Source organism: Trachemys scripta, chromosome 5 (genome assembly GCF_013100865.1).
Source record: "Trachemys scripta elegans isolate TJP31775 chromosome 5, CAS_Tse_1.0, whole genome shotgun sequence".
NCBI lineage: Eukaryota > Metazoa > Chordata > Testudines > Emydidae > Trachemys > Trachemys scripta.
The window spans coordinates 29571242-29584983 of record NC_048302.1 but is presented as its reverse complement, the minus strand read 5'-3'; the positions used below and the strand labels follow the sequence as shown (position 1 = coordinate 29584983).

Genomic DNA, 13742 nt, shown 5'->3' with positions numbered 1-13742 from the left:
CCCCCACCATGAATTATCTGGGATGATCGCTGTACCCCTCCCCCCACCGCGTGGCTGGTATCAGGGAAGATCCCCGCTAGCCAAACGCGAAAAGCTCAGGGCCAATTCCCCCCCGCTTGGCTAACTGCAGGGAAGGATTTCTTTTCAGCCACAGGCAAACAGCCCAGTAGGAACGGCCACCTCTGTCCCCTTAATTAAATTCCCGTATTTCAATCAGGTTACCATGAGCGATATCACTCTCCTGAGGATTACACAGCGAGATAAAGAACGGATGTTGCTTGAATGCCAGCAAACACCGGGACCATATGCTGCCAGGCTTTGTCATGCAATGATACCAGATTACTTGCTGCAAGCATGGCGTGGTCAAGTGTCCTACCATGGAGGACGGAATAAGGCTGCACTGCCCAGAAACCTTGTGGCAAGGCTTTTGAAGTACCTCCAGGAGAGCTTCATGGAGATGTCCCTAGAGGATTTCCGCTCCATCCCCAGACACGTTAACAGACTTTTCCAGTAGCTGTACTGGCCGCGAATGCATCCCAAGTGCTCAGGGCAAAGTAATCATTAAAAAATGCTTGCTTTTAAAACAAGTTTTATATTTTAAAAGGTAAACTCACCTAGTGTGACCAGATGTCCCGATTTTATAAGGACAGTCCCAATTTTTCAGTCTTTTTCTTATATAGACTCCTATTACCTCCAACCCCCATCCCGATTTTTCACACTTGCTGTCTGGTCACCCTAAACTCACCTGAGGTCCCTTCCATTGGGTCATGATCTTGGATGCTAGCTTGGGAGGTTTGGGAGGGTACTTCAGTCAGGCTGAGAAAAAGATCCTGGCTGTTGGGGAGAACAGAGTGCTGTGTGCTCTCCGCAAACTCGTCCTCCTCCTCCTCTTTCCTGTCCGCAGAATCCTCAGGTGTAGCTGATGAGATTACCCCCGCCTTGGAATCCACGGTCAGAGGTGGGGTAGTGGTGGCAGCCCCCACTAGAGCTGCTTGCAGCTCGGCGTAGAAGTGGCATGTCCGTGGCTGTGACCCGGAGCGACCGTTTGCCTCCTTTGTTTTTTGATAGGCTTGTCTGAGCTCCTTGACTTTCACACGGCACTGATATTAGTCCCTATTGTGGCCTCTCTCCATCATGCCCTTGGAGATTTTTTCAAAAGTTTTGGCATTTTGTCTTTTCGAACAAAGTTCTGCTAGCACTGAATCCTTTCCCTATATAAAGAACAGGAGTACTTGTGGCACCTTAGAGACTAACAAATTTATTAGAGCATAAGCTTTCGTGGCATAAGCCTTTTTAAATTTGTTAGTGGTATGCATCCGAAGAAGTGGGCTGTAGTCCACGAAAGCTTATGCTCTAATAAATTTGTTAGTCTCTAAGGTGCCACAAGTACTCCTGTTCTTTTTGTGGATACAGACTAACACGGCTGCTACTCTGAAACCTTTCCCTATATAGCGATCAGATCCAGTACCTCCCGTACGGTCCATGCTGGTGGTCTTTTTCAATTATCGGCCTGCATGGTTACCTGTGCTGATGAGCTATCTGTGGTCACCTGTGCTCTCCACGCTGGGCAAACAGGAAATAAAATTCAAATGTTCGCGGGGCTTTTCCTGTCTACCTTTCCAGTGCATCCGAGTTCAGATTGCTGTCCAGAGCGGTCACAATAGTGCACTGTGGGATAGCTCCCGGAGGCCAATACCATCGAATTGTGGCCACACTAACCCTAATTCGAAATGACAGTATCGATTTTGGCGCTACTCTGCTCGTAAGGGTGGAGTACAGAAATCGATTTTAAGAGCCCTTTACTTAGAAATAAATGGCTTCATTGTGTGGACGGGTGCAGGGTTAATTCGATGTAACGCTGCTAAATCCGAATTAAAGTCATAGTGTAGACCAGGCCTAAGATGCTGTCCCTGCATCCTCCTTTCAGTCTTTTTTTAAACTTGCCTCTGGCAAGCAGATGTCTGATGAATTTGAAGCTCCTCCCGTTCTGGCTGCTGGACAAGGGAAGAAAATTCTGTTTCTTCTGTTCCTCCAGAGCCTCCAGGCTGCTGGGAGAGACATGGGTCTCCACTTTGATCCCTCTCCCAGCCTCCTAGATGCTATAAGGGGATTGGAGAATGAAGAGGCCTCTGCTACACTTCCTCTCTTCCAGCCTCTGCCTTTAGGGTCCTCCTCACTTGTGAATAACTCCAGTGCCTGCTGCTGTTTATAATGCAATTCACAGCTTTTGCAAGCAGCAGCAGGATGAAACTGACCTGGTTCTTAACAGTTTTGTGGCTGTCTACTGGGATCTGTAAAGCAGCACTGAAACTGACCGGTCTTAATTTCACTCAGCTGGTGCTTGGCAAAGAAACTAGATTTGTCCATTTCTGATTCAGGAAGATGAAAATGCATCAGTTCACATTTGGAAGGTTATAGCCTTTCAAACCTTAGGAAATTTAATGTTTTTAAAATGAAAGTTACAGTTATAGAGAAATTGATGGCTTAGGTCCCCCCTCGTATTCTCAAGGACTAGCCTGCCACTCATGAGTGGATTTTTCAAGCCCTTTTAAAAACTACTAGTATAGTCTGTGTAGAATCTACAGTGTAGTAATTATTTATAGAAACACCATGGTATTCTTTTCTCTAACATGAATATATTTTGGATTTGACTCCTGTAAGTGAGCGTTCTAAATGCAAATTTTTCTTTTTCTGTATAGGATAAGGAGGTTCCTGCGAAGAGATCAAAGACTAATGGAAGTGAGGTACAGTTAGAAATTATTTTTCATTAAATGTAATTTTGCTGTGCTCTAGTTGTAATGGACACATTAGAATAGGGCTTTCAGTCATGGTGGGCAAAATGAGAGCTGTTCAGTACCATGTATCTTTCACTGAATACAACTGATAAATCTTCAAATACAAATGCCATGGGATGAGGGACCTCAAAGGAATTTAAAGTCTCCTGTTCAAATGGGAAAAAAAAGTCATTTTTTTAATTAATCAAAATGTTCTAAAAGACAAGTGTTTTTATATTTTTCAGTAGAAGCTTCTTTCTGACAGTTGTAAAATTGATACATTATATTTTCTCCTATTGTATACAGAAGCCTGCTCAAGTAAACTCCCTTAGTAAAACATTCCCTATGTGATCTGACTGCAGAGTAACATAAAAACAATTATAAATCTTTTATTTTAGAGCAGTGGTTTTCAACCTCTTTTCATTTGCATACCCCAAAAAATTTCTAATGGAGGTGAGGACCCCTTTGAAAATCACAGACATAGTCTGCGGACTCTCCCAGAGGTCTGCAGACCACAGGTTGAAAACCACTGTGTTAAAGGGATATTAAGTATGATGGGCCAAAACCCAGATTTTCCAGCTGTGTTTTGGACTGAAGGCATGTGCTTTTCTGGGATGTGCAGATGTGCACAGTAGAGGAAAGTGCCCTGTGCATGTGCTCAGCATTGCTGCTGATTAGAGAGAGAATGAGTACCCAAGGTTTGTTTGTGAAGGGGTCTTCTTTTAAATTGGATATTTCTAATAAAGGTTGTCTTGGGACCTAAGTGGGGGCATGGAATCATTTTAAGTATTGAGTAGAATGCGAAAGAAACAATTCATATTTTAAGGCCCAGATTTTCAAATATGGGTTCTTAAAGATGGGCTCTTAAATCCCTATTTAGGCACTGAAATAAGTTCTGAGTAACCAGCAATTATTAGGCAATATCTATGTGACCAATCAATTGTATTTCAAATACCGCTAAATGGCATTTTAACTAGACAGAGCCACTCTCATGGTCTGGTTTCTAGCCGCACTTGAAATATTATTTCCTGCCACTGGTATGGTTCTGTGTACCATCCTTACACGTCCATCCGCTCACACATACACATTAATTCTCTCCCACTCATAATTCTTTTAACCCACAAATACCAGTTATATGTACTATTTAGATTTCAGGCTTTTTTTCTAATGCTGACTTAAGAATTATTTAGGAAGGTACACAGTCATTTATAAATGCGAATAAAAGATAAAACATAAGGAGGAGTTATGTGGCTGTTGAAAACAGGTGAATTATGAATTATAACTCTAGCAGGCAGTCATGTATTCTGTTTCTTATCTGTCTAAGCAGTGTGTGACAATATCTGATCCTGATCATCTTGCAGAGCCTGTTCTACAAAATGGTTAAAACTATATGAAACTTCTGAGCTGTAACTTTAATATTTATACTTTAATATTTTTCTCATTTAGTGGAAATCTTCTTAAACTTGACTAAAACAACATCATTATTTCCTACATGTTCTGTTCTGTCTATAGCCCTGATCCTACAGATGTCCTCGGAGGATCAGTCTAATATAGTGCTTAGTTAGAAGTTTAACTTCATAGAGTATTGTTTTTGCAAATCTTACATATGTTTTCTTTCATCCAAAAGGATCTCAAAATGCTTCACAAAAGTGGGTATATTACAAATTATGAGTACAGTATGTAATTCACTCACTAAGAGATAGATGGATAGAAATAAAAGAATTACTTTGCTCACCTTTTTAAAACATAGCCATGTCTAAGATGAAGCATAGAAACTTTTTAACACCATCCAATAATATTACACAGCAGTTTAGGACAGGAATACTATATTCAGTTGAAATGGCAAGAGACATTACGGATGCAAATTGTACAATAGATAACCAACCTGGCTACCTTTCCTAATCCCATGAAAAGTGGGATAGCTTTTTTAAATAAGCACATGTACTCAGGATCTTGCTTATTTGTTGGCACTTCCAGCAGTACGGTGCCTCCTGAAACCATATGTTAAATTATACTAGTCAAGTGTTTCTCTTGACTAGTAAATAATGTTCATCCAATGGCAGTTTAGATATAGAAAATAGAAATAATTTGGCATAAGTCTCCTCAGTTTATCAGATTTATTTAAAATTGTTCTGAGCACTTGTGATATTGAAAAGGGGACTACAAAATATTGGTCTATCTTTTGGTATGCTTAATTCAGTTCTTCACTGAAGTAGGGACATACATCTTAGCAGTTTGCAAGATCAACTTGCTTTGGTTTGTTCTAATAAAAGGTTTCCCCAACTTTTTCCTGGTATGGGGCGTCTTTTAGTAGTGAGGCCATATCGTGGGTCACCTTCCTTTCCAAACTCTGATTTACTCTCAGATTTGCAATCACGTCAACCCTGTGTAACTACTGTAATTGGTAGCATGGAAAAGAGAATAAAGAAACTATTTATATATTTGAACTACTTAATGAGTTGGGTATGGCTGCTTTCCAGATGTTAGGGAAGATAATTACCTTTCGTCTCAGATCATTACCATCTTGTAATCTGAACCTGTGCTTTGTTTTAAGTACTACAAGCACTGAAAATTCATTCTCGCCCAGGTAGGTAGATGTGAAAAGCATCAAAAGTTTCAAATTTCCATCTGTGAATGCTGGATGTTCTTCCTATAGTTGCGCTCACAATTCTGTCAGGGGCTGGTTCTGTGGTTTTCAGGGTATATCTACACTGCAATGAAACCCCCCTAGCTGGCCTGTGCCAGGTGACTCAGGGTCACAGGGCTTGGGCTAAGGGGCTGTTTAATTGCGGTGTAGACATTTGGGCTTGGGCTGGAGCCCGGACTCTAGGACCCCGTGAGGAGTCAGTTGGCCCAGGCCAGCTGAGGTTGTCTGATTGAAGTGTAGACATTCCCTTAGTGTCTTGTTGCGGGCAAGTTCCTAGGGGCCATAATTGTCTTTTAAAGACAAATCTGAAATGTCGCTCCCTGCTGAAGTGAAAGGGCTTCTAACCAGCTCATCATTGTATGTGTCTTTGATGTTTTATTCACAGATGTTCTGTTTTCAGATGAGTCAGGTGTTCTTGAATACATTCTTTTACTTCAAATGGGAAGATGTTTGTTGGCTTCAGTGAGAAAATTATCTAGGCACGTCAAGATTATCCTTATTTACTTGCAGAGTCCCCTAAGTTTGTTTTTTTTCTTAAATCAGGGCATCAGACATGTTCTCTGTGTTAAATAGCATCACAGGCTGTCCTTGCAAACTCAAGCTGAGTTCCCTCTGTCAAGTGAAAACTTCTGGTAAATAAGCCAGCAGGGTGAGCCATAAGGGGTCATCAAAACAGGCGGGCGAGGCAAGTGAGTGACTTGACAAAGAGACTGGCACTTTGGGAGGGAGTTCAAAAAGGTGTGTCGGTGCTTTCTCATGATAAAGCCAAGACATACCAGTGTGAAGGAGGAACTTGGCAGCGTTGATCACTCAGCACAGCAAAAACATTAGGATTCATGGGATAAGCTCTAAGGAAGTTAATTGTCTTCCCAGCAGCATCCTTCATGTTTTTCAGATGTGCTGGTTATTTCCTTGTGATTAGGGCTTCCTGGTCTATACAAGGCGTCACTGGTGCTACAAAGCAGCTATATGTAATCAGACCTCTGTGATGCCATTGCTTGTGCTCCATCTGTGGAGACCATCACAATGTTCCCTCTCAGGAACATTTTCCATACGATATTTGAAAAACTTTCCCTGCAGTTGTTGCAGGTTAGCAGAGACGGAGAACAAAGGAAGTCATCTTGCACTCCGCCACCAGATTAATATCTAACCTAGGAGAGAGAGTTTGCAAAGGAAGCCACATCAGTGAATTAATTAGACTTAACTGCAAAGAAATAGTTGCTTCAAGCTTAAGAAGATTGATGCTACATTTTCACCAATCGCAGAGATTCTTCTGGGTCCTGGATTTTTCACAATTTTAAAGTGTCCAATTACATGCTTATCTTGTCACTGAACATCACTGAAACCAATTCTTAGTACAGCTTGAAGTAAAAACTCTTCCCTTGTGCTATCAGACTCCCCTTCGCTTTTCAGTGCAAAGATTCACAAGATGAGATGTCTGCCTGCCTGTTGACTTCAGAGTGGACATTGTACTTTTTTGGCCATGTAGCTCTGTTAACTTATACTGGAAAAACTCCAGAGGCTTGTTTTTCAGGCCAGAATGTTTGGTCTCTAGATAGAGCTGGAGATTGTTGGTTTGATTTTCATTGGCCAGCACCTCCTGATACATTGGGGTTGGGGATGGGGCTTATATTGTGAACAAGTCCATAGTAAGCACATCTCCATATATCTGTGATCATGTTTCATTATAGTCCTTCTTTTCATCCCTCTTTTCTCTTCTGTAGTTGAAGGCACTGGGCTGTGGCTTGCTCTGTTCACTCTCCCTTAGAACTTTGGCTCAGGCCTGTGATGAGAGTTGGTAAAATCACAAATGAGCAGCAGCTGCATTAAACAGTCACAGAAGAGAAGCAGATAAAGTATAGCTGGTGTCGTTTATCTCTGCCCTTGTTATGTTACAAAGCTTAAGTGAGGTATGTCAGCAGGTCCAGAACGCTTTTTTTTTTTTTTTTTTTTTTTAAATTATATTTTCCAAAAGCACTTTGCTGGACAAGTGGCTAGAGTAACTGCAGACTTTTTCTGGAAAAACTCACCATCCTTTTTGTTCCTCATTTTATCTCCTCCTCTTCCCATCGGTTTTGTTCTCTTCCTCATTCTCGGCACAGGCTGCCCTGCGTTCCTCTTCTACTCAAAATTGGTTTATCCCTTAAAAAGTTCTGCAGCAGCCACTAAACTCTCAATTTCCCATACCCCAGGCAAAAATCAAATTCCTCCACCTCTTTTGAATGATTAGAACCCATTCAAAAGAGGTTCTAATCCCTGCCCCACATCCACTGGTCACAGGATCAGGAGCTCAGCAGGACTGGGGAAGGAAGTGAGCCGCTCAGCAGGGAAAGGGTGATTTACCAAGAGGAGAGGAGGGTTGTTTGTGAGAAGGCAGCTTGTAGGGAGGTGGTCCAGGAAAGGAGCCAGAAACCGATTTCTTCAAGTAAACTATTTGCAGCCCTGTTTCCTCCTTCTCCTGCCCTTCCTGAAACTGCTCCTTTAGCTATGGGTTGCTCTTATATGTATGTCATAGACAAAAGATTGTAATTTAAGAGATACTACTAAATATTTATAAGTTGTTTTCTTCCTGTTAGCATATTGTATCTTAGAAACTAGAAAATGTAATGCTTTAATTTTTCCCCACTTGGCAACCAATGATTCCCCCTCTCAGCTCCCAGGGTATTTAATGGAGCATAAGCGAAAATGATTGTACTCTGTAGTAATGTGAATGAACAATACAGTCTCGGTTCTTATATATAAGTAGAGAATCTGTGTGTCCCTGAGAACTGAGAGGATCCAGCTAACATGGGCTGTCCCTGTCTGTATTACAAAAAACTGTTTTGTCCTGTTTTTTCCCTACGCCCCAGCAGACTGGTCTTCCAAAGAAGCCACCACCCAGCAGAGCTGGTGAAACTGTAAGTAGGTGGTGTGAACAAATATGCACCTCAGGGGCCACCTCCATCCAGGTCTATCATACAGCCTGCCTTCCATGAAGCCCCTCACACACACACGTATGAGAGTCTGCACCATGTGGAGTCTGGGGCATTGCTCCAAGTGGCAAGCCTAGAGGGTGCTCACCATGTACAGGAGGCACCCGTCAGACCAGGGTTGGCATCTGTACTTCTGCTTGCTTCCCCTGTAACAGTGGGGGGCAGCACGCTGTGGCAAGCCATAACGGATGGTGGAAGCAAGAGATATTCATGGGTGGAAAGGCAGGACTGAGTCTGTGAAGGAGAGAATAAGAGGGGATGCTGGGAAGATATAAGGGTGAAATCTAGGAAGGGAGAGGAGAATGGAGAAGAGAAAGTGAGGGAAATGAAGAGAAGACACAACATAGACTATATGAGGGAGGAATGAGCAGCCTTTTCTCTCTTTCCTTTCATCTCCAGCTGTCAAATCCTCCTGTACATACCTCCCTAATCCCCACTAAAACCATCCCCTCATGAACCCTCTGCACCCAGGGCAAGGGCTCTGGTTCATCCCTGGAAAAAATTGATTGTCCCATAAACAAACTGTTTTTATTTTTAAACATAAGGATTGCATGAAGCTATTAAACTCTTGTAAACATCCGCAGCAGCTGAAACTTGGGCAGCTCAACCTCTCAGAGGCCTTTTGATTTTTTTTTTTTTTTGCATATGAATTAATCTATTAAGCTATTATATTTAGTGCTCTTGACCATTTGTGTTCAACCGATATCAGAAATCCTGAGGGCCAGATTCTTGTCTGCAATAAATCAATGTAGCTTCACTGAAATAACTTGTGCTACACCAATTTACGCTAGCTGAGGCTCTGGCCCTGAGAGTCTTCCTTGACTCACTGCAGGCCTGAAGTAGTTCTTGATCAATTTAGGTTTTTAAAAAAATCTCTCTATTCTCCAGACGCCACAGTTACAGATGGAGTCAGGAAAATGCGCAGTTACAACACAGGTTTACGGATAAATCTCCTGCAGTCTCCTTCACAACAAAAATAAGGTTCTGGTGGCAATGAAAGTTTATCCTGTAATATTTCAGCAAGACTTTATAGGTCCTTTTCCTGTTGTAATTATGAAAGTCAAAATGATTATTTGTTTAGTCTTGTGTTTGTTTGTTTTTTTAAGAGCTCCACACCAGAATTGGCCTTAATATTTTTGGAGTGGGCCCGTTAAACAGTGTTTTGCCATCTCTCCCCAACTGCGAGAGCCTGTCCACCATGATCGCAATGCTACACAGTAAGCCCAATGGTTCTGGGGGAGAGTTAGAGATGGTTGTCGGACACCCCCCCATAACTGACTCCTTGCATTCCTGTCCTTATCTGCTTTTGTCTCTTATCACACTTCCATCCAAATTTTGTCTTCTTCAGTGCTGCCAGCTTTGAACTATGTTCTTTCTGAACTTCTTTCATAACTATGTTCTCTTTCTTCAAGATGCTCTTTACCCAGGGAATATTCTCACTGAACTGATTCTTAAGGACTCTGTGCTTTCTTCCTTGCTTATTAGCTTAGGTTGTGGATTTTTCAGGAAATGGATTCTGTCTTATCAATTTGAACAGCACATTGTGGGCATGACCATTATACAAATTAATATAGAATGTGTTTTGGGATCTTCTGGCTATGGGAGGACTGTGAATTACTTGCGACCTTGAGGAAAAATCAGTGAGAGGTGACTGTTGAGATTCCCTCTTGCACTTTTTAGTTCAAATCTCAAATTTGGGGAAGAGGGTGCAAATTTGGGACTGCAGAGGCTGGCGTTGATCAGACTATTGTACCAGCGCTGGAAATGTATTTGTTCGTTAATACAGCAAATCACTAGGAGCAAAAATCCGGGTACTTCATGTCAGTTTCAGGGTTAACTGCACCTTTGACACTATTTCCCCCCGCCAACCCAGTCTTCCTTAAGCGCCCACTTAAGGTTTAGGCTCCCAGCAATCACCTCTCTTGTGTGGAGACCCGTGTGTCTCTCTGTCCAGACTGGGGGTTAGGCTTGCAGTCCCTCTACACCTCACTGTGATATCCCCAGCAAGCCAGTCTGGCTCACAGCCAGAACCTGTGTTGCTTTCTGTCCAAAGGCTATGAACAGCATATTGCCAGCAGTTACAAGTTATCTCACAGCTCTTTCTAAGTAAGCACAACTATTCTTAAGGTAAAAGCATCACAGAGGAAACATATAAAAACAATCAAAGTTCCTACATGCTTATCAGAGATCACTCCAACTCCAGCATAGAGCTCTGGTAGATGTCAGTCTTTGCAATCCTTCCAGGGGTTGGGTTCTCCTAGGATCCAAGGTCCTGTCTGTTTGCTCAATCAAAAGCATGCATTAGTTTAAACTCAGCCTTTTTTGTACCAAAAGCCCTTTCTTTGTCTGTTGGTCTCTGGAAAAAGCAGTTTGAACTGGTAAATGCAAACCTCAGGGAGAGGTATCTTTCTGGAGGTGTTTACAACCTGAGTGATTCACCTTAATCACCAACCCTACTGTTTTTATTTCCTGGAGGAACTGTGATAGTCCATCCCCTTGGAGTTGAATACAGCCCTTGGCCCACAATGATACAAAAAACATATCTCAACTCAATACAATGTGGTCCCCAAATATATTGCATGAGGTTGCAATATCTATTACACATTTTACATTCATGTAAGAAGTCTCTTAGGGTCTTAGGCAAGGTGACATTTTGGGACAAATTCAAGCCTGGTGCAACTCCAATGAAGTCAGTTTGGTGGTTCATCTTTCTTTTTAAGAAATCATGTTAGGCTTTGTCTACATGGGCACTTTCGTCGTAAAAACTTGTGTCGCTCAGGGGTGTGAAAAAACACCCCCCTGAACAACAAAAGTTTTAACAATGAAAAGCACTGTTGTGGACAGTGCTTCATCGGCGGGAGCTGTGCTCCCGATGAGGAAGCTACCGCCCCCCGTTGGAGGTGGTTTTATTTTGTTGCCAGGAGAGCTCTCTCCTGGCAATTAAAGAGCAGCTACACAGTGCACCTTACAACGGTACGGCTGCAGCAGCACAGCCATGCCGTTGTAAGGTGCACTGTGTAGACATAGCCTTAGTTTCTGCAAAGGAGTGGTGTGTCTGTCATTGAGTGGAGCAGTAGCACTGTGATGCATCTTTAATGTAAACAGAAATGTTATAATCAATAATACACCATAAATAAATATTTTTATTTTGCCGTTGCTTTATGTTTTCTGTTACGCAGAATGAATGAACTCACACGGAAAATGATTAAAAGACAAAAACACCACATCACCTGTGGGTGAACACTTCTCACAAAGATTGTTCTCTACCGGACCTGTCAGTCCTCATTCTCAAAAGAAACCTGCACAACACTTTCAAAAGACGAGCCTGGGAGCTTAAATTCATAACTTTGGTCGATACTAAAAATCATGGTCTTAATAGAGACACTGGATTTATAGTATATTATAACACTCTGTCACCCACTAACGATCCTTCCTCTGCTGCTCTTCCCTCTCCCTCTACCCTTTCTCTCCTTATGACTAGAGGGTTGTAATTGGGCCACTTCACTTTGAATCATCCCCTGAGATATGTATTAATTACTTATGCTAAACAATCAATTCAGGCCTTATATTTAGCAGTGACACTTTGAAATAGGGCAGGTGTACAGGTTTTGCAGCAAGGGAGATTTAGGTTGGACATTAGGAAAAACTTCGTAACTGTCAGAGTGGTTAAGCGCTGGAATAAATTGCCTAGGGAGGTTGTGGAATCTACACCATTTGGGATTTTTAAGAGCAGGTTGGACAAATACCTGTCAGGGATGGTCTAGATAATACTTAGTCCTGCCACGAGTGCAGGGACTGGACTAGATGACCTCTCGAGGTCCCTTCCAGTTCTATGATTCTACATTTCAATTGAAGCGGTGCTGCTGTAGCGTTTCAGTGAAGACAATACTATGCTGCTGGGAGAGCTTCTCCCGTTGGCATAGTTAATCCACCGCCGCAAGAGCCGGTTACTGTGTTGACAGGAGAAGCCCTCCCATCGACCGTCTACACCAGGGGTTGGATTGGTATAACTGCGTCAATTAGGGTTGGGGATTTTCACACCTCTGAGTTATGTAGTTATCCCAATGTAAGTTTGTAGTGTGACCTGGCCTTAGTTTCCCAGACCTGAAGAAGAGCTCTGTGTAAGCTTGAAAGCTTGTCTGTCCCACCAACAGAAGTTGGTTCAATAAAAGATATTGCCTCACCCACCTTGTCACACAGAAAATAAGGCATAGGAACACAGGAATTGTCAGATGGATCAGAGCAGTTTTGCCCAGTATCCTACACTCAACACTGGCTGGTACCAGCTGCTTCAAAGCAAAGCGCAAGAAACCCCGCAGTAAGCAATTATGTGATAACCTGGCCCCAGGGATAATTTCCTCTTAACCTACATTAATTAGAGGTTAAATTTTGCCCTATTCTATTCTCTGTTGGATCTTAGATACTACGGAGATGAGTGTGATATGAGCATCTTCCAGTAGTGCATTTAGCGCTGTAACTACCCATCTGTCACGTGTTGTTTGTTCTCCTACCCTCTCCCCAGAGGGCGAAGCGTTTGCACTGTAGTGTTTTGACAGAGTATGTGGGGTTATTTTGTTCTGTGTTTATGCTTGAGTTTATATTCCTTCCAAAACGCCTGTTTATTTTTTAAATATCCATTTTATCTAAAATGTCCAATCCTTTTTGAATCCTGCTAAGCTGTGGGCTTCAATGATATTCTGTGGCCATGGGTTCCACAGGCAAATTGAGCATTGTGTGAAGAAATATATCATAGACCAGACTGAAAAGCATCATGGAGATTTCTAAGTCTTCCTTAATAGTTACCCTGTCTTCTACTTTTGGGGAAGATGGAATAATGTGAGAAACCATAGTGTTGTAAATATGTTGCATCTAGAAAATTAAATGTCTGAATTGTCAGTGTCTGCAAGTATCGCTGTCAGATACAGAAGAAATAACTTATCACACAAAATGTTTATCACCAACTTTAGCTTTATTTTAAATACTTCAATTTTTTTTCTTTTTAGGTAGTGTTTAACATGGTTGTAGAAGTGCCTCGCTGGTCAAATGCTAAAATGGAGGTAATTAAAAAAACAACCTTGGTTTATTAAATATATAGATATTTGCAGAATTGATGGTGATGAAATGGTTTCCAACATTTTAGAAAGTCAGTTTATTCAGTTGTATCCTTTATATGTACAATTCTTACTACTAAAATGTTCTTTTGTGGTTATTCATGCTAATGTTTTTCTTGTAGCTAAAAAAAATTAGGGGTCTAGTTTTGTCTCCCTTACTCGCATTGAGTATTTCCTTATTCCTCAATAACCCCATTGATTTCAAGGCGCAGAGTAAGGTGCTATTCAACATGAATAA

General features: G+C 41.9%; 1 protein-coding gene across 2 annotated transcripts in view; it reads left to right on the top strand.

Moving 5' to 3' along the window:
• Positions 1-13742, top strand: part of PPA2 (inorganic pyrophosphatase 2) — a 50134-nt gene that overhangs the window by 7085 nt on the left and 29307 nt on the right. Inside the window, exons 3-5 of one of the 2 annotated variants that reach the window (XM_034771412.1) lie at positions 2700-2744; positions 8274-8318; positions 13397-13450. In XM_034771412.1, coding sequence (XP_034627303.1) covers positions 2700-2744; positions 8274-8318; positions 13397-13450 — 144 coding nt within the window. The remainder of the gene's footprint in view (positions 1-2699; positions 2745-8273; positions 8319-13396; positions 13451-13742) is intronic. The other variant, XM_034771413.1, reaches the window with a different exon arrangement.